Source organism: Scleropages formosus, chromosome 23, assembly GCF_900964775.1.
Source record: "Scleropages formosus chromosome 23, fSclFor1.1, whole genome shotgun sequence".
NCBI lineage: Eukaryota > Metazoa > Chordata > Actinopteri > Osteoglossiformes > Osteoglossidae > Scleropages > Scleropages formosus.
In genome coordinates, this window is record NC_041828.1 from 19,430 (window position 1) to 45,082 (window position 25,653).

The 25,653-nt window shown below is 46.1% G+C and overlaps 1 protein-coding gene and 1 pseudogene across 1 annotated transcript; one reads left to right on the plus strand and one right to left on the minus strand.

Moving 5' to 3' along the window:
* Positions 1-981: 981 nt before the first annotated feature.
* On the minus strand, positions 982-15,912 carry tekt2 (tektin 2 (testicular)). The gene is made up of 10 exons (XM_018748153.1): positions 15,604-15,912; positions 9,938-10,155; positions 8,400-8,525; positions 7,168-7,373; positions 5,112-5,255; positions 4,841-4,955; positions 4,550-4,657; positions 3,762-3,905; positions 3,205-3,284; positions 982-1,916 (listed from the first exon to the last, which is right to left on the minus strand). Exons 2-10 carry the CDS (start codon positions 10,091-10,093, stop codon positions 1,703-1,705), a joined length of 1,293 nt encoding a protein of 430 aa, XP_018603669.1. The 5' UTR covers positions 10,094-10,155; positions 15,604-15,912; the 3' UTR covers positions 982-1,702.
* A 963-nt stretch (positions 15,913-16,875) lies between these two features.
* On the plus strand, positions 16,876-25,535 carry LOC108932011 (sodium/hydrogen exchanger 1-like; annotated as a pseudogene).
* Positions 25,536-25,653: the final 118 nt, after the last annotated feature.

Sequence of the window (25,653 nt, forward strand, 5' to 3'; positions counted from 1 at the left end):
AAACTGCAGTTCCTCAAACACTCTCTTCAGGCTGATATACCTCTCACAGAAGATCCAAGTAGTGGTTCATCGCTGCTGTCTCTCCAGCCGCCTGTCAGGGTTCTACGCATCTGTCTCCGGCCGAGTCCCACCTGAGACAGGTCGTCTCACTGTCGCTGTGCAGCCAGACTGAGGCATGGGGAAGGAATGCAGCGCTTGGAGTGGGGGACTTTGTGACGAGCATTCACTCAGGCAGAAATAACCATGGCAGATGGTATTTGGGAGACACCTGAAAGCCTTAATTGCAGCCACATGGAGAGCAAGTGGACTGCAGTACCTGCATCCTTTAGTGTAATGATTCAGAGTAATTGTGCTCTTTACACAAATAATGTAAATAAAAAACATGCATCTTGAGGAAACAATGTCTACTGTATCCTTCCATGCATGTGAAAATTCATCTGAGGGTCAGGCTATAAAGCTATAAAGGCTCCTATTATGGTTTTCTGAGTGAGGCTAGACTAGCTGTGACCAGGTGGGTGGGGATAGACTTGGTGTGACAACAGCTTTTCCAGTATCTACATAGCAGGGTGCTAACATGACTTCCGTTGCCTTTGTACAACGAATATGTCCTGCTTAAATGTGTTCTTTTGCTTTTTTGTTACTCTTTCCTGCAGGAAACTGTCTTCCTACAAATAGACAACTGAGATGGGTTATTGCTGGAGTTACAGTCTGTTTTATTTATTTAGCATATGGCATTAATTGGCAAAATATAACCTTCCAAATATTTTTAGGCTCATAGATGATTCCAAGCTAAAAAACCCTTGGTGACTTTGTCAGTGCTGAAAGGAACCTTGATCCCTGACCCTAGTGACACTGACATAGGTGTGAGAGAATGAAAATAAAAATTTTCCAGTTAACGATTGCTTTGTGCATGTGACAAATCAAAATAATTATACGTTTCTGAGACATAAGTAACAGCAAACACACTTTTATTAAGCCTTTCCAAGATGCCCCCTTCATAAAGGTGAAAATATTGTACAATTTAGTGTCAATTACTACTACTGGTCAGACACATCGAAAGGCATAAAGGCCATCAGCAGAAAAGATAATCTATTAGCAATAAAACCATCGCAAACATGTTTACTGAGCCTTATTTCCTTCTACATCCAAATGAACATTTGCATTTTCATCACAATGTTTTTATGCTCCTAACAAATCCAGTGTGAGTAATTTTAGCAAAGTACATAACAAAATGTAACAGTGGCAATTAAGGGCTTTTCTTTCTACACAATTATTGTGCTCTTTCCACACTGCTCTAGGGCTACTACAAGTGTTTCAATAGTTTTATTATGGAAACCGTGACTTTTTACAATTTCATTACCACTAAATAAATTCAGCAAATTAAGCAGAGTAAATTTCAGCAAATTTTTGTCACTTCATGTTCATCGGTGTTCCTTTCACTGCTATGAAGTGAAAAGGCCCCTGAATGTCAAGATGTGAAAATAGTTAAGATCATTCGTCTGTGCTTTTGGTTCATGTGGATATATGCACCTCGTAACAATGCATATAATGAACTAATAGAAGGTACAGGTGGCTCTGGAGTTTGTACTACCAGGCACCTATATCTGTTATTGCTTCTGTCTCAGTCAGTATTTGGGGTCATTGAAATGAAATCCCATCATAAGAAGATTGCCTATAGTGCTAAAATAAGCAACAAGTTTTATTACAGAGACTGGGGAAAGGGTGCAGAGTGAAGGCCATAGTTCTTTTTGAACTTGACCAGTGGGACAGTGTCAGAGCCTTGTGCAGTTTGGGTCTGCTTCTGTAGGTGCTGTCGAGTTTCTAGGGTTCGCTGCTCGAGGGAGAGTGTGTCTAGCTTACGGGACAAATCTTCGCCCATACAGGTCTGCTGTTGCTGGAGCAGCTGCAGGGAGTGTCTGTGTGATAGTAAATCAAAACATGGTTATCACAAGTTTAAATAAGACACCAGAGTATCTGGAAAAAATTTGGATGATATCATACATCATGTCCGTGAGTATCAAGAGTCTGGAACACCGTCTCGTCACCTTAGCTACACAAGCGGAACTAGTATTATGTTTGAAACTCTGCTTACTGTAAATCCAAAGTCACTTTTACCACTAAGTCACAATACATAAAAGCTCATCTACTTCTGCTCGCTTGGTGGTTCCGTGCACGAAAGGTAAAGTGCGGAGGTTCTCGATTCTGACTCTGTTGTTGTGGAACAACCTTCCCCTCTCACTCAGAACTGCGGAAACTCTGTCTGCATTCAAGAAGGATCTAAAAACTCACCTTTTCTGGACCTGTTTCGCCCAAGATCTCTCCAGCTCATGTACGGTGTAAATGTTCATGCACCATAACTTCATGAGCATCACCAGATAAAGCCTTTATTCAGCCACTACTCCGGCATTGTTTTTGCTTGCTTGTGTATCTTATATTATTTAAAAAAAAAAAAAATTGGTAGGAGGGTATCAGGATTTGTCTATCCTGTGTTTTATGCACCTACTTGAACGATGAACCTCGGTGCAGCAAGTGCTAGGCAACAAACTAGGTTTACTTGAGTCACATGTCTGCAGCTATGTCTCTTTCTCTTATGTAATGCATAAATGGTACTTTTAGTGAGATGTACGTCGCTTTGGACAAAAGTGTCTGCTAAATGAATAAATGTAAATGTAAATGGAAATGTTTTGGAGAGGCTGGGTTGTAAGTGGTCATCAGACATCCAAGCAGAGAAGTCTGATAGGCAGACAGCAATGTGTGAGGAAATGTTTGTTGCTCTGGGTGGAAAGGAGAGGAAACGCTGGGTATCATCAGCATAGCAGTGGTAGTCAAATCCATGAGAGGTGATGACAGGGCAGAGGGAGGAGGTTTAGATTGAGAAGAGTAGGGTGCCCAGTACTGAGCCCTGTGGGACACCAGCTGAGAGAGGCTGAAGAGATGAACAGGAGACCCACCAGACCACTTTGTAGGATCTGTCTGACTCAAACCATTTCACTGCTGTTCCTGTGATGCCAAGCTGACCAACAGTAGAATTTGGTGCTGACAGCATCGAGACTGATATCCGTCAAGGAAATGAAGAATCGTAAATGCAAATTATGTGCAAACAAGTAACATGGAGGGACCCGGATATTAAGGCGTGCTGTTAGAATGTTATCACTGTATGACAGAACTGCATGACTGTAGTGGTTTTACTGTGTCAACACTTACTGGGCTTGGGAGACTTTTTTCTTCAAAGACATAATGGTGGCCTCAAGCTGTTTGCACTCACTCATCAGTCCATGCTGCACCTATTGAACCATAGATACAAAATAAAGAGAAAAATCAAGATAAAAAGCCAGCTAAATGCAAATACACTGGTATATAAGCATCAGTGGGGAAGAAACCAGTCTCAAAATCAGGAACTTGAATGAGTATTTAGTCAACGTGAACCTAAAGATGAACCTCTCTGAATCAAACCTTGTTTTCCTTCAGTCCTCTTTCCTGTTGAACTCCTTACTGTCACTGCAACCATCTCCCCGAGACCCTCACTCATGCAAATATACTGAAATATACCTGCAAGTGGGTCAGTTAGGACAGCACAGTACTTAACATGTGATTAATAATAAACTACACTTTTGAGAAGAATTTTTCAGCACACTTTTGGCAAATATTTTTCACCCTTAATAGACCTTAAGAATCTTTATATACCAAGATATTTAGCTATAATACCACTAACCACTTCAACACTAACATAACTAGCATCACCAGCAACAATGAACTAGCACCTGATCCTGGCAGAGATCCACCCCAGGTCGTGTGGCTCTGTTCTCCAGGCGAGTGTGGACCAGCTTCAGAGGGGCTTCTTTTGCTTGAAGATCCTCCTCCAGTCTGCAGATGTCCAGCTCCAGCTCAGCAACCTCCTCCCTGGTCTGACAAACAGGGCAGATTTGCAGTCACTTTGGATCTCCATGTCTCCAGTCTGTCTGGAAATAAAGTCCTTTCAGGGCAGGTTTTTTAATTTAGCAAATTTAGGCAATTGTTGAGGGGCATAAAAATTTGAGACTGCTATACTGCAATCTTACAAAACAATAATTGACAACCTTCCTCAGTGAAAATAAAATCTTATTAAATTGGAGATGTGCTGTCTTATATACTATGCAAACACTGTATGATGCATCGCTGCCATATGTTTCTGAAACATTCTAATTTTGTAGATATAATTTTCTATTAAAAAAAGTGATGGATTAGTGCATATAGTATAATGTTCACATACATGTTATCTTAAAAAAAAATACATTAAAAAGCTTATCCTTCTGCATAACCTGTGTGCAGCTATATCTAAAATAAATATGTACATATGTGTACCTTTAGAGATAGAAGGTAAAGGGTTGCTAGACTTGAGTCTTGCCTAGGGATGCCAAAAACCATATTGTCGGCCCTGGGTCTGCTGTAGTTTACTCAGAACATAAGGGTGATTGTAGAAAGGGTGAAGTACACAAGCCAGAGTGGGGATGCAGTATAATAGACGGAGACAAGTAGGTGGATCTAGAAATGGATGGGGTGGTGCACTAACTGTCTTCTGCTGCCAGTGCAGTTCACTGCAGGCCTGATCCACCTTGTGGTACCGTTTGCGGAGGGCAAAGTTGGTGGCAGCATGCTGAGCCTGCAGCTCACTCTGGACCTGGAGAACGAGGCGAAGTGAGACACACAAGTCTTACACACAGAGGAGTAAGCAAACACACACACTCTCACAAATCTCCTAAGCAAAATGTAAAGCAGTTGCAAAACACAGAGTTCAAGCGTGACTGAGTCTGTGACACGTCTCTTGTACCTGGGCCACAGTCAGTGTGAGGTGACCCTTTACCTTGGCCAAGGTGAGGGTCACATCCTCCCTCAGCTGCTGTGAAGTCTGCGTCTCCTCTTGAGCCCGGCTTATATTATAGCGGCTGAACTGTTCCCACTCCTGGGGAGAAGTGGACCTGCAGCACATGTTTCTTTTTGCAATGAAAGCATTTTCAGAAGAGCCCAAATACTGGCAAACACAGTGGCATTGAACTGGTTGTTTGGAGCTGGAGATCAGTCTTGCCAATCTCAATATTTACTGTGAAATTACAAAAAATTATGTGTGACTTTACCCCAAGGGCACACACAGTGGACTCAGCTTCAGCGAGATGCCAGGTGATGTCACGGTGAGTGATTGACAACGCATGTCTACATCCAGTGCCTCCATTTTGTTCTGTAGATCGTAGGTGAGCTGCTGCCGAGCTTCCTGTAAAAGGCTTCCAGGATCAATGAGAAAAATGAGTCAAAAATGTATAATGTTATTTCAGTTTAATTCACTTAAATTGAGCGCTCTTCTCACAAAGTGACACAGAGCGCTGAAGAAAGGCACCTAGATAATGACCAACAGTGAAGAAAGTGTAATGTAGATAGCTCAGCAGCTTTAAGCAATAAAATGTGCCAACAATATGGAGCTTCCATAACACAAGTGCAAAGAAAAATTAATGCTGTCTAAACACAAATACATTGCATTTTCACAGCCATGTGCAGAAGCTGATGCTTACATTATTTGTTTTGTGTTAATCAAAACGGCTTACAGGGATTTACCCATTTGCATAGCAAGATAATTTTACTACAGTCCATCCATGGAGCAACAAATAAAACAGGGATCCTTTACCTCCCAGCTCACCACTTCTCCTGTCCAGAAGTCTCAATCAAACCAGTCAACTATCCCATTTCACCCATTTCATTGGCTAAGAACCAAGGAGTCATAATCAACTCAGGTTTAAAGCTATAACTCAGTCCTACAGATACATCCTGCATAACATCCATAAGCTCCCCCGATCTCACAATAAACTTTACGCAACTTCTGGTCCAGGCTATGATATCATCTCATCTGGACTATTTTAGCTCTCATGTCGGCCTCCCCCATCAAATCTCTCCAGTTGATACAGAATGCTGCTGCACGATGTTGTGTTTGACGTACGTATTGGGTTCCTGTGGCCACCCACATAAAGTTTAGGACTCTTGTTATGATTTACAAGATCCTCAATGGATCTGCTCCCTAATATCTGCAAGACCTGATTGCTCGCTACGACGCCAGCAGACTGCCCAACCTTTGCCTCCTTGGTGGTCCCATACATGAGAAGTCCAAAGTCAAAAGCACAAAGGCTTTTGGCTCTGGCTCAAATGTGGTGGAATGACCTCCCCTTCTCAGAACTGCTGAATCTCTGCATTTAAGGAAGGATCTCAAAACATATGCCTTTCAGACTCACTTCTCCAGTGATTTCTTATGTCCTCTATAAACATGTACTGTTACTAGTACTGTTACCTTCAAAAAAGCCATGCATATAGACCTACCAGAGCTTGCAATATATGAGCCAATCAAAGCAAGCCTAGAATGTCACACTCAGTACCTCCCTTTGTGTCAAAGTTTGAAAAGTAGGCTCTTGTTTACATGTTTTTTTTGGTGCTCATTATCCATTGTCTTTTTTCTGTTTTTTCTTTGACTTGCATAGTTGTTCCACGAACATACAACTGTAGCACGCAGGGGCGGGCTAAGGGCCAGCCAGAGGGGGGGGGCGGAGCCACAGCACCAGATTCTAATCAGGTCCTCTATTTCTTCCCTCAGGCGGACCAGTGAAAGGGAGCCTGGACCCCGGAGACAAAGCCGGAGGCCCAGGAAGCACAAGCGAGAGCACGCAGCCCCCGATCCCACCCCAGTTCAAAAAACGGCCAAAACAAAACAGCTTTCTCAAGAAACATGCCATTCTATTGTTGTTTTGCAAAATGGATGTGATTGCATTGTCATCAGATTGCTAAAAAACTCAAGTTTTCATCCAAAGATGTCCATTACTCTCTCTTGAGTTGTACACCTGGTCCTTCTCCTTCTTTTTCTCTCCTGGTCAGATCCAGTTTGCACTCTTCTCTTAAGACGCTAGTTTCAATTCTTTCAAAAATGTGAAAATTTGTGTGATTCCAAACTTTTGAACGCTAGTGCACGTAGGTATATTTTTCAACGCATGTGTACAGGTCACAGGGACTGGAGGTGATCACGACTGCGTTGGGTGTTTTCAGTTCTATGAGCACTGCGACATTACAGCTCAGGTACTGCTGTGTAAAGCTGCATGTAAAGTTTTACATACGGATTCTGGGTTTGCTCAAACCCTCCACCCAGACAAGTGCTCTCACAAGAGCTGCTGGAAGGCCTTGTCCACGTGCTGCTGTAGCTCTCGCTTGGCTCTTTCGCTTGCCTCCACCTCCTTCTTGAGCTCAGCTTCCACAGGGTCGCAGACGAGCTCACCACCACGCCGGCCCTCCCGTAAGGACAGGCACTCCACACTGACCTCCAGGGGCGGCAGCAAGGCAGCCAGGACATGCTCAGCCTCTTCCTTCACCTTAGGGTTAAATATATATATGTATATATATATATTCCAAATTTGAAACTCAAAAGTATATGTACTCAGGTAGCCCTATACTTTTGATGAGTTCAACTTGAGACAACCCATCACATCTAACGACTGCTCCATGTGCTATATTGGAACATCAGGTAGCACCCATATCTGTTATTGTCAGGCGTTCATGCAGTGTTTAGATGTTTGGATGTCTATTTAGTTTTCTTAGTACATGAGATTTGTTTACAAAACATCTCATTTGTGATTCCTTTTAAGTTACTTTTAATTAAAAATGGCTAATAAACAAAAGGTTTACTTTTTGTCACTGCATAATTCTGTGTGTGTATATCAGAATCAGTATAAGAACGAGCTTTATTGCCAAGCATGTTCATACATACAAGGAATTTGTCTTGGTGACAGAAACTTCCACAGCACAGACAGAATGACAGTGACAAGACACAGATGAGAAGATAGAATATGTGAATAAAGGATAAAAAAAAATAGAAAAAATATAAAGTACACAATATACAAAAATAGTCACTAGACATTATATGCATGTACAGGTATGTTCTATACAAATGCAAGGGAATGTGAGTAAGAGATATGATGTGATAAATAGATATAATTAAAAATATAAATAGCGTTATGTATTGCACTGGTTTACTCTCTAGGGGGGATTTAGCTGTTCATGAGGTAGATGGCCTGAGGAAAGAAACTTTTCTTGTGCCTGGCTGTCCTGGTGCTCAGTGCTCTGTAGCGCCGGCCAGATGCCAATGGTTCGAAGAGGAAGTGGCCTGGATGTGAGGGGTTTAGAATGATTTTGCTAGCCCTTTTACTGACTCTGGACGAGTACAGTTCTTGGAGAGCTGGGGGGGTCTGTTATTTCATAGCTCTGCTATCTCCACCATTGTTCTCAAATGTAGAAAACAGTACAAATAAAGAAAAACCTTTCTCTGGGTAGCTGTGTTCAAACTTTTGACTGGTACAGGGCTCATACAGTATATCCAATGTACGTAACGGTATTGGTACCTTTCTGAGTGCATCAATCTCTTTGTTCACTTCCTGAACACACGACTGTAACCTGTCTTTCCAGCGAGACACTTCTTGGATCCTGTCACTCAAATGCTGGAAGCTGTTGCTCTGGTCCAACTCCATCTGTAAATGATTCCGCTTGTCATCACAACTACTGTATGTCACACCACTGATACTCTTCTGCTGCATTACTGATATTAGTGTACAGTATTATTGTGCAGTGGAGGGCGTGGTGGCGCAGTGGGTTGGACTGGGTCCTGCTCTCTGGTGGGTCCGGGGTTTGAGTCCCGCTTGGGGTGCCTTGCGGCGGACTGGCGTCCCATCCTGGGTGTGTCCCCTCCCCCTCTGGCCTTACGCCCTGAGTTGCTGGGTAGGCTCCGGTTCCCCGCGACCCCATATGGGACAAGCGGTTCAGAAATTTGTGTGTTTGTGTGTGTGTGTGTGTGTGTGTGTGTGTGTGTGTGTGTGTGTGTGTGTGTGTATTATTGTGCAGTACGGTGTACAATACTGATGTACAGGACTACAATACTGTACAGTATTAGTGGTGCTCAGCAGGTGCTGATGAAAGTATGGTACTTCACACACACATGTTGTAGCTGGTACTGTAGGGGCTAGTGCTGCTGCTGCCTTTGGAACAAAAGGTTGTAGGTTCAAATCCTTCTGCCAGCTGTAATACCCTTGCACAAGATACTTATCCTGAAATAGTTCCAGTAGAATTCCCACATGGGCAAATCATTGTATGTTACTTTGGAGTAAAGTACACACACACACCATCTGAAGCCACTTGTCCCATATGGGGTCATGGGGAACCGGAGCCTAACCCGGCAACATAGGGCGAAGGGCCAGAGGGGGAGGGGACACACCCAGGACAGGATGCCAGTCCATCGCAAGGTACCTCAAGCAGGACTCGAACCCCAGACCCACTGGAGAGCAGGACCCGGTCCAATCCACCACACCCCTGGAGTAAAGTACCCGTTCAATATTTATTGTAATGGCACTGAGCGGGGCTGATGTGGGCTAATGAAAATAGCTGACGTTACTGTCTGTTCCTGTACATAGTCCTGTGTTCCTTGCCGACTGGCTGTGATGTTGCTGATGCTTAGCTTGCCATGAGGGAATTCTGGGGGGTTCAAGGGGTGACCTCTCTAACTATTGTGTGGAGTGGGGTTAGGGTTAGAGTGACCTGGGGGAACTCGCCAGTGTTCAGGTGCTGCCTTCTACTGTCTATGACATCTTTGTCAAGACTGCTATGGAAAAGACATGTATGCTGTCAATAAAAAGCATTTTATTGTTGTTGTTATTGTTATTGTTATTAATTGTTATTAGTAATAAGTTTATTGTTATTCAACAATAACTCTGAAATCATATTCTAGTGATCAAAGGCATGTCAAACATGGTTCTGCGTTTGTGACTGAATCCACACAGAGTGGTAAGTAAGCTGCCTGCTCCATGTCTCTCATCCCTCATCCCTCATCTCACTCTATCATCGTGCCTTCTGCCCCCCCGCCCCTTTCCCCAACCCTCAACTCTCATACCTTACTGAGGGTGTCATTTCGAAGGTGTCTAGCCTCTTGCCGGATCCTGTGCGCTGTTAGTCTCCGGAGCTCGGCGCTCTCCCACAGCTGTCGATTACTGCTCTCCCAGTCGGCCACGCTGCAGCGCTTCCTCTCCTTCATGGGAGAAGCAGCCATGTCCTCGCATCCAACGTGGAGTTGGGGGACTGGGGAGCAGGACCCAGGAACCAGAGTGACACCTGTACAAGGACATTCGTGAGCTGCTCATCACGGTTAAACACTTTACACCATTCATTCATGTGGCTGATGTTTCAGACCACCTACATTTACATTTACCTGTATTCATTAAGCAGACGCTTTTCTCCAAAGCAATGTACATCTCATAGAAAATACAATTTGTTAATTTAGGAGAGAGACATAGTTCCAGACATGTGACTTTTAAGTTAACCTAGTTTGTTTCTTTCCACTTGATGCACCAATGTTCATCGCTCGAGTAGGTGTATAAAACGCAGGATAGTTGAATCTTGATCACGTTCCTACAATTTTTTTTTAAGGTACACAAACACTGGCATACAATACAGGAGTAGCAGCTGTGTAAAGGCCTTTCTGCGGATGATCATGAAGTTACAGTGCATGAATATTTACACCATACACAAGCTGGAGAGATCTTCTGTGAAGTGAGTCCAGAAATGTGAGTTTTCAGACCTTTCTTGAATGTACTCAAAAAGTACAGTAGAGAATGTGGTGTTTTACACCGAGAGCAAATCATTTTGAGTTTCATAACAGAGAGGTTCCTGCCAGCCTGTAGGGCCTAAGTTGACAAAGGTTGCTTAATCAAGAGCTGGCTGTCTGGTGCAGTCATAACAACATGGAGCTGAACACGCTCAAAACAGTGGAGATGATTGTGGACTTTAGGAGAAACATCCATCCATCTTCTTCCGCTATCCGGGGCTGGGTCGCGGGGGCAGCAGTCCGAGCAGAGTCCTCCAGACTTCCCTCTCCCCGCACACCTCCTCCAGTTCCCCTGGGGAAACCCCAAGGCGTTCCCAGGCCAGCCGGGAGACATAGTCTCTCCAACGTGTCCTGGGTCTGCCCCGAGGCCTTCTCCCAGTGGGACAAGCCCGGAACACCTCCCCAGGGAGGCGTCCAGGAGGCATCCGAAACAGATGCCCGAGCCACCTCAACTGGTTCCTCTCGATGCGGAGGAGCAGCGGCTCTACTCCGAGCTCCTCCCGGGTGACTGAGCTCCTCACCCTATCCCTAAGTGTGCGCCCAGCCACTCTGCAGAGGAAACTCATTTCTGCCGCTTGTATCCGCGATCTCATTCTTTCGGTCATGATCCAGAGTTCATGACCATAGGTGAGGGTAGGAACGTAGATCGACCGGTAAATTGAGAGCTTCGCCTTACGACTCAGCTCCCTCTTCACCACAACAGACTGGTACAATGACCGCATTACTGCGGACGCCGCACCGATCCGTCCGTCAACTGCCGCTCCATTTCTCCCTCACTCGTGAACAAGACCCCGAGATATTTAAACTCCTCCACTTGAGGGAGCAACTCCCCCCTAACCCGGAGGGGGCAATCCACCTTTTTCCGACTGAGAACCATGGCCTCGGATTTGGAGGTGCTGATTCTCATCCCCACCTCTTCGCACTCGGCTGCAAACCTCCCCAGTGCACGCTGCAAGTCTTGACTTGATGAAGCCAACAGGACCACATCGTCCGCAAAAAGCAGAGACGAGATCTCGCGGCCACCAAAACAGACACCCTCTGTTCCCTGGCTGCGCCTAGAAATTCTGTCCATAAAGATAATGAACAGAATCGGTGACGAAGGGCAGCCCTGGCGGAGTCCAACATGCACCGGGAACAGGTCTGACTTACTGCCGGCAATGCGAACCAAGCTCCTGCTCCGGTCATACAGGGAACGAACAGCCCGTAGCAACGAGCCCTGAACCCCATAATCCCGAAGTACCTCCCGCAGGATGCCACGAGGGACACGGTCGAATGCCTTCTCCAGGTCCACAAAACACATATGGACTGGTTGGGCAAACTCTCACGAACCCTCCAGCACCCTAGTGAGGGTATAGAGCTGGTCCAGTGTTCCACGGCCAGGGCGAAAACCGCATTGCTCCTCCTGAATCCGAGGTTCGACTATCGGTCGGATTCTCCTTTCCAGTACCCTGGCATAGACTTTCCCAGGGAGGCTAAAGAGTGTGATCCCCCTGTAGTTGGAACACAATCTCCTGTCCCCCTTCTTAAAAAGAGGGACCACCACCCCGGTCTGCCAGTCCAGAGGCACCGTTCCCGAACTCCACGCGATGCTGCAGAGGCGTGTCAGCCAAGACAGCCCCACGACATCCAGAGACTTGAGAAACTCGGGGCGGATCTCATCCACCCCCAGAGCCTTGCCACCAAGGAGTTTTTTGACTACCTCAGCAACTTCAGCCAGGGTAATGGACGAGTCCCCCTCCAAGTCCCCAGCCTCAGCTTCCTCTACGGAAGGCGTGTCGGAGGGATTGAGGAGATCCTCAAAGTACTCCTTCCACCGCCCGAGGACGTCCTCAGCTGAGGTCAGCAGCGCACCACTTCCACTGTAAACAGTGTTTGTGGAACACCGCTTCCCCCCTCTGAGTCGCCGGACGGTTTGCCAGAATCTCTTTGAGGCTGACCGAAAGTCTTCCTCCATGGCCTCACCGAACTCCTCCCAAGCCCGAGTTTTTGCCGCAGCGACTGCCAGAGCCGCACTCTGTTTGGCCCGTCTGACTTCAGGAGTCCCATGAGCCAGCCAGGCCCGATAGAACCCCTTCTTCAGCTTGACAGCATCCCTTACCTCCGGTGTCCACCACCGTGTTCGGGGATTGCCGCAGCGACAGGCGCCGGAGACCTTATGGCCGCAGCTCCGAACCACCGCCCCGACAATGGAGGCATGGAACATAGTCCATTCAGACTCAATGTCCCCCACCTCCCTCGGGACCTGGTACTAGGCGCATAAGCACAAACGACAGTGAGAGACCGTTCCCTGACCCGAAGGCGCAGGGAGATGACCCTCTCATTCACCGGGGTAGACTCCAACACATGCCGGCTAAACTGGGGGGCTATTAATAAGCCCACACCCGCCCGCCGCCTCTCACCCTGGGCAATGCCAGAATAGTGGAGAGTCCACCCTTGGTCGAGAAGAGTGGTTCCAGAACCCAAGCTGTGAGTGGAAGTGAGCCCGACTATATCTAGACAGTATCTCTCAACTTCCCGCACCAGCTTAGGCTCCTTCCCCGCCAGTGAGGTGACATTCCAAGTCCCAAAAACCAGAGTTGGCGCCCGAGGTTTGGGTCGGCCAGGCACTCGGCCCCGACCACCGCTCAAATCACAATGCACCGGCCCCTTACGGTCTCTCCGGCAGGTGGTGAGCCCACCGAAGAGCGGCTCCACGTCATAGCTTCGGGCTGAGCCCGGCCAGGCCCCGTGGGCATAGACCTGGCCACCAGGCGCTCGCATGCGAGCCCCCCCCCCCACAAGGCCTGGCTCCAGGGTGGGGTCCTGGTGACCCCATACCGGGCGGGGTAAACGGAAGCCTTGCTTTTATTTTCTTCATAAGGGGTTTTTGAACCACACTTTGTCTCGTCTGTCATCCAGGACCTGTTTGCCATGGGAGACCCTACCAGGGGCATATAGTCCCAGGCAACATAGCTCCTGGACTCATTCAGGCACTCAAACTCCTCCACCACGGTAAGGTGGCGGTTCACGGAGGGGTTTAGGAGAAACACCTCAGCATTATCCCCACTCACCATCATGAACAGCACTGTGGCAACAGTGGAGTCATTCAGGTTCCTGGGCACCACCATCTCACAGGACCTGAAGTGGGAGCTCCACATAGACTCCATTGTGAAGAAGGCCCAGCAGAGGTTGTACTTCCTTCGCCAGCAGAGGAAGTTCAACCTGCCACAGGAGCTACTGATGCAATTCTACTCCGCAGTCATTGAGTCTGTCCTCTGCACCTCTATAACTGTCTGGTTTGGCTCAGCTACGAAGTCAGACATCAGAAGACTACAGCAGATAGTTCGGACTGCTGGAAGAATCATCGGCACATCCCCCCCCCCAGCTCTCCAAGAACTGCACTCGTCCAGAGTCAGTAAAAGGGCTAGCAAAATCATTCTAGACCCCTCACATCCAGGCCACTTCCTCTTCGAACCCTTGCCATCTGGCTGGCGCTACAGAGCACCGAGCACCAGGACAGCCAGGCACAAGAAAAGTTTCTTTCCTCAGGCCATCTACCTCATGAACAGCTAAATCCCCCCCTAGAGAGTAAACCAGTGCAATACATAATGCTATTTATATTTATATTTAGAACTTTTTATCACATCATATCTCTTACTCATACTCCCTTGCATTTGTAACTAGTGACTATTTTTGTATATAATATTGGGTACTGTATATTTTTATATATTTTTCATCCCTTATTCACATACTCTATCTTCTCATCTGTCTTGTCACTGTCATTCTGTCTGTGTTGTGGAAGTTCCTGTCACCAAGACAAATTCCTTGTATGTGTGAACATACCTGGCAATACAGCTCGTTCTGATTCTGATTCTGATTCTGATTAATTGTCATTGGTCAATTCTTGACTGAAGTGGGAATTTGTTATAGGCTGCAGTGGGTCTAATGTAGGAGGGTGCGGTGGCGCAGCGGGCTTGGCTGGGTCCTGCTCTGTGGTTGATCTGGGGCTCGGGCTCCACCTGGGGTGCCCTACAATGGGGTGCGCCCCCAGCCCCACGGCCTGCACTGCCGGGCTAGGCCTCGGTTCGCCACCACCCCACATGGAACAAGCGGCTTCAGTCACTGTTTGTGTGTGTCTAACACACAAGCTTTTCACATAGCAGCAAAAAAAGGTTCCACAGAGAAAATGTGAGACGAGCTGCTGTTCTTAATAAGCTCTTTTATTTGTGCATTTACCATATTCCAGTAAAACCAGCAGTACAGGACACCTATACCACACGCTGCCTCAGAAAGACGATGCGCATCGTGGAAGCTCACAGTCACCCCGCATGGGCACGTATCTCTTTTCTGCCATCTGGAAAGCGGCTCAGGTCTATTTGAACTGGCACTACTAGCCTAGGTACAGGAACAGCTTTTACTCCACTGCTGTAAGAGTGTTCAACACTCACCAATGTCACATTGTGTGCCACCTTTTGTAATTAGAGTTGGACTGTTCTCCTCTCTAAGCACATCGGGACATTACTTACACTGTCACTTTAAGCATTCTCACTTTTAAGTACTCTGGCTGTCTACTGTTATGTATTATTATTGTTATTAGCATTATTATTGTTTTGTTTTGTGCAGTATTATCTATTGTTTTGTTCAGTGGATAAGCACTCAGAGAAGAATTTCACGGTACTTGTACTATGAAAGTAAACCTTGAAACCTGAAACCTCCAAAACGGGGTTCGTTCCTTTCGGACACCACACACACACACACACACACACACACACACACACACACACACACACACACACACAGAGTACAGTAACGTCCTTCAACGTGAAAAGAGTTCCGGAAAAGTTTCACAGTCACACTTACTTTTTTTTTTTTCACTTTTACACTTTTCAGATTTTTTTTCTCTTAGTACTCAGAAAACATTGTGTATGTACAGCATATATACTGTATAACAGTATGAAGAAAAGCACTGAACTCACCGACACGGTCACGGTGCCTTGCGCCGCGGGCTCCACGAAGCGACGCAAACGAACTGTTGCCTTGGTTACAGTGTCACCATAGAAACGTCAACAATTCAGTTGGCTGCATCGCCGCATCATTGAAGAAACCCAAACAACAGTCAGTTAAAAACGTAATTCTTGTTGTTGTTCTTCTTGAGGTGTTTAGCGCCACAATGATACGCGAACGTGTCACGCACAGGAAGGTCAAGCGAACGGTGGGCTCAGCGCGTAGCGTTGGTGCCATTCACGTGAGGTGACTCTGCGTGCTCTCCTCGTCGTGTTCGCGTGGACAGGTGCTCCGGTTTTCTCCTGCAGTCCATAGACGTTAAGTCAACTGGTGGCTTTAAATTGCCAGTGGTTTGTTGTGAGTGAGCGTGTTGCATTCAGCATTGCTTTGGTGTGTAACTGGTGTTGGTGTTAGGGTTAGTACAGCTTTTTCAACAGCCTCCCCGACAGGTGTTGCGGTGGTCCGGAGTCTGTCCCGAAATCATTTGGCAGGAGGAGGTGAAAATGGAATGGGGTCCTGCCAACATGGCAGCCTAGCCACACACACGCTATGGGCAATTTAGCGCCGCCAATCCGCATAAACTTTGCACTGTGAGGGGAAATATACGCAGACACTGGGAGAACATGGAAACTTCACACAGGCTAAGCGGGAATCGAACCCGCACCAAACTGCCCAGGTGCTCTGAGGTGGCGCCTACTGTTGTATTGTACCCCAAATACTGTGCACAGTATCATGAGGTTGTGTTTTACATGATACAAAACATCCAGTAGATTGGCTAACGAGCAACATTGTGTTGATGGTGTAACTATGCACTAGTACACACCTGACAGCTGGGCAAACTTGCCCTGCTAAATGCAGCACACACTTGCAACAACCAATGAACGGAATTATAAACCAGGGAGGGCAGAGCACTGTAACGCACAACACTCACAAGCTACCCTTTTGCCTGACCTTTATTTTGTTTGTGCAGTATTTCTATTGTCCCTGTCTTTGTCCATAGTCTGTGGAGAAGCATTCAGGAAGAATTTCATGGTACTTGTACACGGTACTTGTACCTATGACAATAAACTTAAATTTGAACTTGAACTTGAACCTTCACCTGAACCCAGAGCCCAGGAACTGCCCAGATGTTTGTCTTCAAGGTGCTTTATGCCAAACTCAGATGTGAAGCAGCGAAACAGTGAAACGCCCTGAAGTGCAGTGCAGTGCAGTGCAGCACAGTGAAACACACTTCACTGCTGACATCATCCAGTTGCACAGTGTTATCTGGACCTGATGCCTCGAGCAGCTCCTGCTCACAACTCTGGAGTCATGGGGCACGTGCATGGATGGCAGGAGCATCTCTGTGTGGTCACGCTGATGCTGATGGTCATGGTGATGGTGAAGAGGGTGGCTGGAGCAGGAAGTAAAGAGACCCTGATGATGGAGAGCAGCCAGTGACCCCCGGAGCAGCTCAGCAGGAGTGAGAAGATGCTCCCTGTGCTCGGCTTGAGCTACGAGCACGTACACGTCCCCTTGGAGGTCTCCCTGTGGACCCTGCTAGCTTTCCTTCTCAAGCTTGGTGAGTTCTTCACCACCATTATGGTTGTGATCCAGACTGGAGATGAAGAACTGGAGAACTTCAGGAGATGAAGGAATCCAGGAAAATGGAAAATGCTTCTTACATCTTTTTAGCTGCCCAACTCATACAGCAGTTAATGTGCTTTCTTTCTTGTACAAATATGATTATATGTGTGGGCACAAGGGGCAGAAGGTTCCTCCTAGCCTGAAGGGTGCTGGGTCAATGTCAAACAAATGTGTCAAATACTGAATTTTTTGAAAGTGTAAGCTTTAATAGCTTATAATTGCTATGCAATTAATAATAATAATAATAATAATAATAAAAAAATTATTTTCTGCTCTGAAATATCAGTGGCAGGAGACATTTATGAGACAGCAAAATTTCAGACCACATGATAGACAACTCCTTATTGCTAAAGTCAGAGAAATTTGTACACCCTGGGACCTGAACCCCCCCGGGCAGCTCACAGACGCTGCCACTCTGTGATAACTGCTGGGCCTCCTGAGTGTGGGGAAGTGGGGTGAGTCAAGGGATGTCTTCAGCCATGCTGAATACTCTACCCACACTGCTGCTACGAGCTGATATGTAACGCAGCTGATAGTTGGTGCCTTACAGAATGAGAGTAATGAATGGAATTCTGGGGGGGGGGCGGTGCACGCTCCAAGGCCTACAGCCATAAGTGCAGTGGAAGGTGCAGCACCATGAGCCAGCAGAAGGCCAGCAGAGGACACTGTACCCACAAGCACCTCATACTCTTTCCCCTACTTCCTCCTACCATCTTTCTACAGATTGGAAGGGTAGAGAATGAAGAGCATTGAAGTACAGATGTACACTTTAATAAGGATATGCAGCATTGAACAGGCAGAAACACGGAGTCGAAGGTTTTCCTTTCTGTTTGCTCCTGCTCAGGCTTCCAGGTGATCCCACGGCTGTCTCGTGTCCTACCTGAGAGCTGCCTGCTCATCGTGGTGGGGCTGCTCGTGGGCAGGGGCATCCAGGTGTTGGGAAAGGAACCTCTGGTACTGCACTCAGAGCTCTTCTTCCTTTGTCTCCTGCCGCCCATCATTCTGGACCCTGGCTACTTCCTGCCCATGCAGCCTTTCTTGGAGAACATTGGCACTATCCTCATGTTTGCACTAGTTGGAACGCTGTGGAATACATTCTTCATGGGGGCACTTTTGTACATCGTGTGCCAGGCTAAAGGTGCTCACCTGGGCAGCCTGCACTTGCTGGCCTGCCTGCAGTTCAGCTCCATCATTTCGGCCATGGACCCTGTCGCCGTGCTCGCTGTTTTTGAAGAGATCCACATACATGAGCTTCTGCATATCCTGCTGTTTGGAGAGTCGTTGCTAAATTATGCTGTCACTGTGGTGAGCGGCAGAGGGATTCAGTGTTTCTACATATTGCACAGGAAAAGTGCAGAGGTTCACACGGCCTCCATGATACTGGGTGTTTTCCTGCAGCATTAATCCAGTTGATCATTCTTAATTAAGTTCTGCATTACTACTTAAGTGTTGGTCAAAAGATCTTAGATATTGTAAGATTTTTTTGTCTATTTCCATCACAGAGTCAGTGGGCCTAACGTCAGCGTGTTCTTCATTCTGTTCATTTTGTTCTGTATGGACTTGGTATTACTTTCCTCTTAAAAAATAAAGGTGCCTTGTTAATGTTTTTTCTTCCCCATGTGTGATTGCTACCTGGGCAGGCGCTCTACAACCAATTAGAAGAGTATGCCAGTGTGGGCACAGTGACAGCTGACGATGTGTGCCTGGGTGCAGTTAGCTTCCTTGTGGTGTCCCTCAGTGGGGTTCTGGTTGGTGCTGTGTTTGGCATTGTGGCCACCATTACATCCCGCTTCACCTTGCACATCCGCATTGTTGAGCCGCTCTTCGTGTTCCTCTACAGCTACATAGCCTACCTGTCAGCAGAGGTGTTCCACCTGTCTGGTATCATGGCGTATGTACATGTTTGGAGTCCGTGCATCATTGCTCTGTCTGCTCAACGGAGTTCTTTACACTGTGTTGGTTTTTAAAAGCTGAGCTGATACAGGTTAGAGGACATGGAAGTCACGCTTTTGAGTTACACCTTCACTTACCATGTATTTCTCTCCACTCTCCTCATAGGCTGCATGTGGGGTCACCATGCGCCCGTATGCGGAGGTCAACATATCCCACAAGTCCCGCACTACTATCAAGTACTTCCTGAAGATGTGGAGCAGTGTGAGTGAGATGCTTACTTTCATCTTCCTTGGTGCTTCTACTGTAGCTGGACCTCATCAGTGGAACTGGACTTTTGTCACCTCCACCGTTGGCTTCTGTCTTGCAGCACGTGTCCTGGGTCAGTCCACTAGCTCTGGTTAAAAAGTCAGGTTGTTTTGCAGAATGTCTCACTGGTAATGGTACAACGATGGTATTGATCACTATTGTGTTTTGCTTTCTTGATCAGTATAATATACTTCTGTAAGACTCTGCATTGTGAACCCAAGAGAAAATTCATAATTCAGGGTTAAAGCAACTTTGACATTCTTGCGGTTCAGAATAGAAGTAGTGTAAAAATACAAAACTTTGCAGATATTTGATCTCCTTTTAAATCGCTATGTACCTGTTTATATTTATTCCGTTTTCTATAACACCTCCAACCTGCAGCTGAATTGTGCAGTTTGTGTTCTGCTGCTATGGATGTTCTGGTCACTTGTCATAAATTAGTACAATGGTATATTTTTCCCTTTCGTTCCACATTTTTCTATATCTGTGTGATGTAGGAGTTGTCAGCCTCACATACGTCATCAGTAAATTTCGTGTGGTCAAGCTGACCACTAAAGACCAGTTCATTGTGGCCTACGGTGGCCTCACAGGAGCAATTGCTTTCTCCTTGGGGTTCTTGCTGAAGAAAGATCACTTTCCTTTGAGGAACATGTTCCTGATGGTCATTATCACAGTCATCTTCTTTACTGTGTTTGTGCAGGTAAGAGAGATGTGAAACACACGTTACAAATAGGTTTTTTTTCTTTTTTAATAATGAAGAGGAAGGTAACAGGGGCTTGCATGTTGCTCACGTGTCACAAGTGTGTTATACTAATCAGAGCCATCACTTAGTCATTGATACACTCATCCTTCACATAACAGGGTTAATCTGTGTTATTAAGTCACCCTATTAGGCAAATATGGGGGGCATTGGGGCACAGTGGGTTGGACCGAGTCCTGCTCTCCAGTGGGTCTGGGGTTCGAGTCCCGCTTGGGGTGCCTTGCGATGGACTGGCATCCCGTCCTGGGTGTGTCCCCTCCCCCTCCAGCCTCATGCCCTGTGTTGCCGTGTTAGGCTCCGGCTCCCCGCGGCCCCGTATGGGACAAGCGGTTCAAACACTGTATTAGGCAAATTCTTGTTGTAAGGGCATCAAATTATTATTCATTCCATGGTCCATTCCATTCCAGAGTAATGTAGAGGTTAGTACATTATATTTACCAAAAAATATATTGAAAGCAGCGAGGGACAAGAACCTTCTGGTTTTGAAACACCAAATGTGTATATTGGTCTCAAAGTGTCTGATACAAGCAACCATGGAGAGTAAAATACCTACCGTGGAAGTAAAATGACCAGAATGCAGTAGGACTGAATAATATGCCTGTTGCACAAAAAAGTTACATATTTTCATAAGCCATGGTTTTTATTGACTGCTTTTCTTTGAACCTGTTATATATGCAATGACCTTTATTGAAATAATACTAACTTGTATGTTAGTTATTGTATATATTAGGAACTAACTAAACAATACTAACATGTATCTCCAGGAAAAAGGTGAATGTACATTGTAAGTGCAATAATACAGCACTTGTGGTGTTTGTTTCAGGGGATGACAATCCGGCCGCTGGTCGACCTTTTGGCAGTGAAGAGGAAGAAAGAGTCCAAACACTCCATTAACGAGGAGATTCACATGCAGGTCGTTTTCACCACATAAATACAACTAGTACAGACACAGGTCATTTTCACAGTAAAAATACACACACAACAGATGGACACCCAGCTGTTACATTTACATGTATTCATTTGTCAGACACTTTCCTCCAAAGTGACGTATATCTTATAGAAAATACAGTGTGTTCACTGTATATGTTACATACATTGTATACATTAAGAGAAGGAGAGACATAGTTGCAGACACGGGATTCTTAAGCACAGTTTGTTCCTTTCTACCATGTATGAACTGATGTTCATCACATGAGTAGCTGCATAAAACTTTATCTGAACATCGACGATTCTTGATCACCTATATACACACACACACATTGTCTGAAACCACTTATCCCAAGTGAGGTCGCAGTGAGCCGGAGCCTAACCTGGCAACACAGGGCGCATGGCTGGAGGGGGAGGGGACATACCCAGGATGGGATGCCAGTCCATCACAAGGCACCCCAAGCAGGACCCAAACCCCAGACCCACCGGAGAGCAGGACCCAGTCAAACCCACTGCACCACACACACACACACACACACACACACACACACACACGTATTGAGATACCTCTAAACAGTTACAATCATGTTATGCAAAGAGCAGACTCAGCCACAAGTTGCTGTTGTCATGGCAATGCAACACACAGATACTGTATTTGTCCCTGTGCTTTGTTCTTTCTTTTTCTCACAATGTTTAGTGCGAATCAGGAACTGTTCGTGTAAAATTTTAAGGAGAGTTGAATGTCTTTCTGTTTATAAATTTCATATCTGTGTTTTTTCACCTTGATTTTAGTTTCTTGATCATCTCTTACCGGGTGTCGAGAGTATCTGTGGACAGTACGGACATCACCACTGGAAGAACAAGTGCGTATACAGTATATATATAGTGTGTTGCCTTGTTGTAGCTCTCCTGTTTGCACTTAATCTAGCTGTAATATAACTGCATTATAGCTGTGCCCTTTCACCACCACATAGTGTTGGAAAGCAGAGCACCTTAGATTGTGAGGCTTTTCACTGAAATGTTTTATGCACTTAAACAGAAAGGACCTAAAATCAGTTTAAAATGTTTTGTTTTTTGTCTCGTTCGCTTTTTTCTCACCCCCGTTTCTTCATGTTGTTGTCAGACTGTACCATTTCAATGAGCAGTACCTGAAGCAGTGGCTCATAGCAGGTGAGCAATCCAGGGAACCACAGCTCATTGCCTTCTACAGAATGATGGCTCTGAATCAAGCCATAGAGCTGGAGACAGGGATCTGCTCCCTTTGGGCACCACTGGAAGAGTCTCCATACAGTAAGCCCCACACCCACCCCCTTACTTTCCACTAGCACCTGCCTGCGGTCAGAAACATGTTCTCACTAAGGCCCTCCAAAAAGACTATGACTCTTTAAAACACCACGTGAGTTCAGCCATTAGTCAGTTCACCTGGTTGATAGCTGGTTGACTCATTCACTCTTTGTCCATACAGACATTGGCCTGTGATCCCTTGGATGGGTGGGATGGCTGACATTTTGTCCGTTGTCCCAGAACAGATATGGTCAGCCAGGTGTATACAGAGTTTCAAGTAGAATCTAACAATGGCCATTATCAAGCATGTGAAAAAGCAGGTGAACATCCCAGTTGCTTGTACATCTGTGGAAAGAAGAATCTGTGTTCTCTTCATGCTTGTTTTGGGTGTTGTGGCTCAATGGGGCAATGAAATATTTTGGTAATATGCCACTAATTAGATTCATAGAGATACATAACAAAAGTGAAGCAGCACTTTGATCTCAGCTCAGTTTTGATAAAAGAGTTCAAGTGTGAACTGCACATTCTCTGTTCCCAGGAAGTTTAATCCCAAGACCAACGTGAACGGTGAGTCATTAGCAAGCACATCCAAAGACCTCGAGGATATGATTCAAAGAATTCTGTGGAACAATCTGCAGAAGACACAACAGAAGGTAAGGAAAGAAAAGTGGGTCTGAGTAACTCTGGGTTCGAGTAGGGAAAGTTCTGTGGAGTTGGGAATACACACACACACACACACACACATTTTCAGAACCGCTTGTCCCAGACGGGGTCACGGGGAACCAGAGCCTACCCAGCAACACAGAGCGTAAGGCCGGAGGGGGAGGGGACACACCCAGGATGGGACACCAGTCCGCCGCAAGGCACCCCAAGCGGGACTCGAACCCCAGACCCAGTGGAGAGTAGGACCTGGTCCAACCCACTGCGCCACTGTGCCCCGAGTTGGGAATACTTGTCATGAATTTGCAGCGGAAGATGCAAAACAACACAGCACAAAGCAGGGGCTGCTGCACTGTGGTCGGTGGCCCTGAAAAGAAATACTGCACCATTTGTTACGTATTTTTTATATATGATGAAGAACTGTAAAATTATTCATTCCATATCTACATTTACAAGTTCTAGTAATTATGACTGAATACAAAACAAATAGAATGAACAATTAAACTGTGTATTCTGAGTGAAAACTAGTTATGTGTGGGATTTGCTCCAGCTGCACTCCTATAACTGCCACACACTGCTAGGAAACTCGCAGGATGACGACTGGAATCTGCTCCTCCTGCAGAGGCAGCAAGCAGAGCTGGCCCGCAAGGTAAGCGTTGAACATTTCAGGGTCATCCTGTACAAGGGCTGTTAACATTTTCTTTCCCATTTCCATTTATTCATTTAGCAGATGCTTTCCCCAAAGTGTCATACATCTCAGAGAACAGTATAATGAGCGCATGACATCAACAGAAGGAGAGATTTGGAAACAGACCTGCAATTCTAGAGTACAGTCAATTTGTCATATTACATGAGTAACTGCATAATGGATTTTTTTTTTAACGTGGAGAGATTCAGCAGTTCGCAGTGAGAGGAAGCAGTCATTCAAAGACATTGGAGCCAGAACCAAAAACCTTTGCACTTTTTATTTTGCTCCTTTTGTGTGTGGGACCACCAAGCAGGCGAAGGGGGAGGAGTGTAGCAGTCTGGTTGAGGTGTAACAAGGGACCAAGTCCTGCAGACCTTGAGGAGTAGATCCATTGATGGTTTTCTAGGTTGTAACTAGAGTGCTGAATTTGACTGGGTAGCTATAGGAAGCCCATGGAGAGAGACGAGGAGGGAGATACTTGGAAATGCTTTGGCAGGTCAAACACAACTTGTGCCGTGGTATTCGGTCTGTGTCAGCTTGCCTCAATGTCGCTGTGGACATTGAAAGGGAATGATTTGATGAAAGATGGAAGATGCTTATCACTGTTTCCACTCCAGTCATTTGTCATGTTTATTTGCTGTGCCTAGTTTCACTTGGCCTATAACTGGTATTATATAACTGGCCATTCTGTTTCTGCTGTGGTTGTTTGTTTCACTGGAAGTGCCATATGGCCAGTTTTTCACTGAGCTTTTTTAAAACCATTCTTTGTTTTTGTCTCGTCAGATGAGCAGCTACTTGACGGTTGCACGCAAGCAGCAACAGGACACGCCTGCACCACGCCGCACCAGGGTCATGTCAGGTGAACTGGGGAGGGGGCATCTTTTCATTGTAAACCAAACAAATGAGTGTAACATTCTTCCAGTGGTTAACAGGCTTTGCTCTGGAGACACTGTATCTGCAGAGTCACTTTTACTCTGCTTAGCAGCTGATATCACCCATCCTACAAGTGATGGATCGCTAGTAAATGTGGGTGCTGTATTCCTGGCCTTCCCCCTTTCAGTTCCCCAGAGTTACTTCTCTTCAAGACACTGAGGACTGCCCTCTCCATGTGAGCATGACTGCCACCCAGGTCCTTGCTTCGGATGCTATGGCCCAGGTGTTCACTGGATGACCTTTACTGGTTGAAAAGCAGGAAGGATCACGCATCCGTGCACTGCGCAGGCCTGCTGGGGTACCAGGATGAAGAGAATGTCCGTCAGTCTGGGTCTCCTCCAGAGAAGAGAACCCCGCTGCCACCGGCAGGACATTTGGGATGGCCAGTTGAAGGAAACTGGATGAAAGGGAAAATGATCAATAAAAATGAATACTTTCAGAAGTCTTTGCAGTAAAAGTGGGCTGACACAGCAGCACAACCAGTAGTGCTGTTGTCTCACACAGTGCCTGCCTGGGTGGTGTGAGAAGATGTGGGTTTAATCCCCACTTGGACTGTGATGTGTTGATGTGCTTTCATGGCTTTCCTCCAACAGCCCAAAGACGTGCCGTTCGGGTATATTCATATTGGTGGCTCTAGAAATCACCCATAGTGTGTATGCGTGTGAGAGACAGACAGAAAGTGTGTTTCAGTGACGTATGAATGAGTTTGAAAGTAGTTGTTAAGTAGCGTATCCAGCAGCGTAAGTTACCCTGGTGAATAAGGTGTGGGCTGATAGCGCATACTGTTCTTTGGAAGTTGCTTAGGAAAGTTAGGAAAACGTAATGTTTTGGGGATGGAAGTGTGTAAGTTTTTGAGAATAAAAGCCTCTTCTGTATTTACAAGAGCATCAGACACATTTGTTACACCACAATGACTGAGAGCCAAGGGAGAAAAAAGTAGTAAGC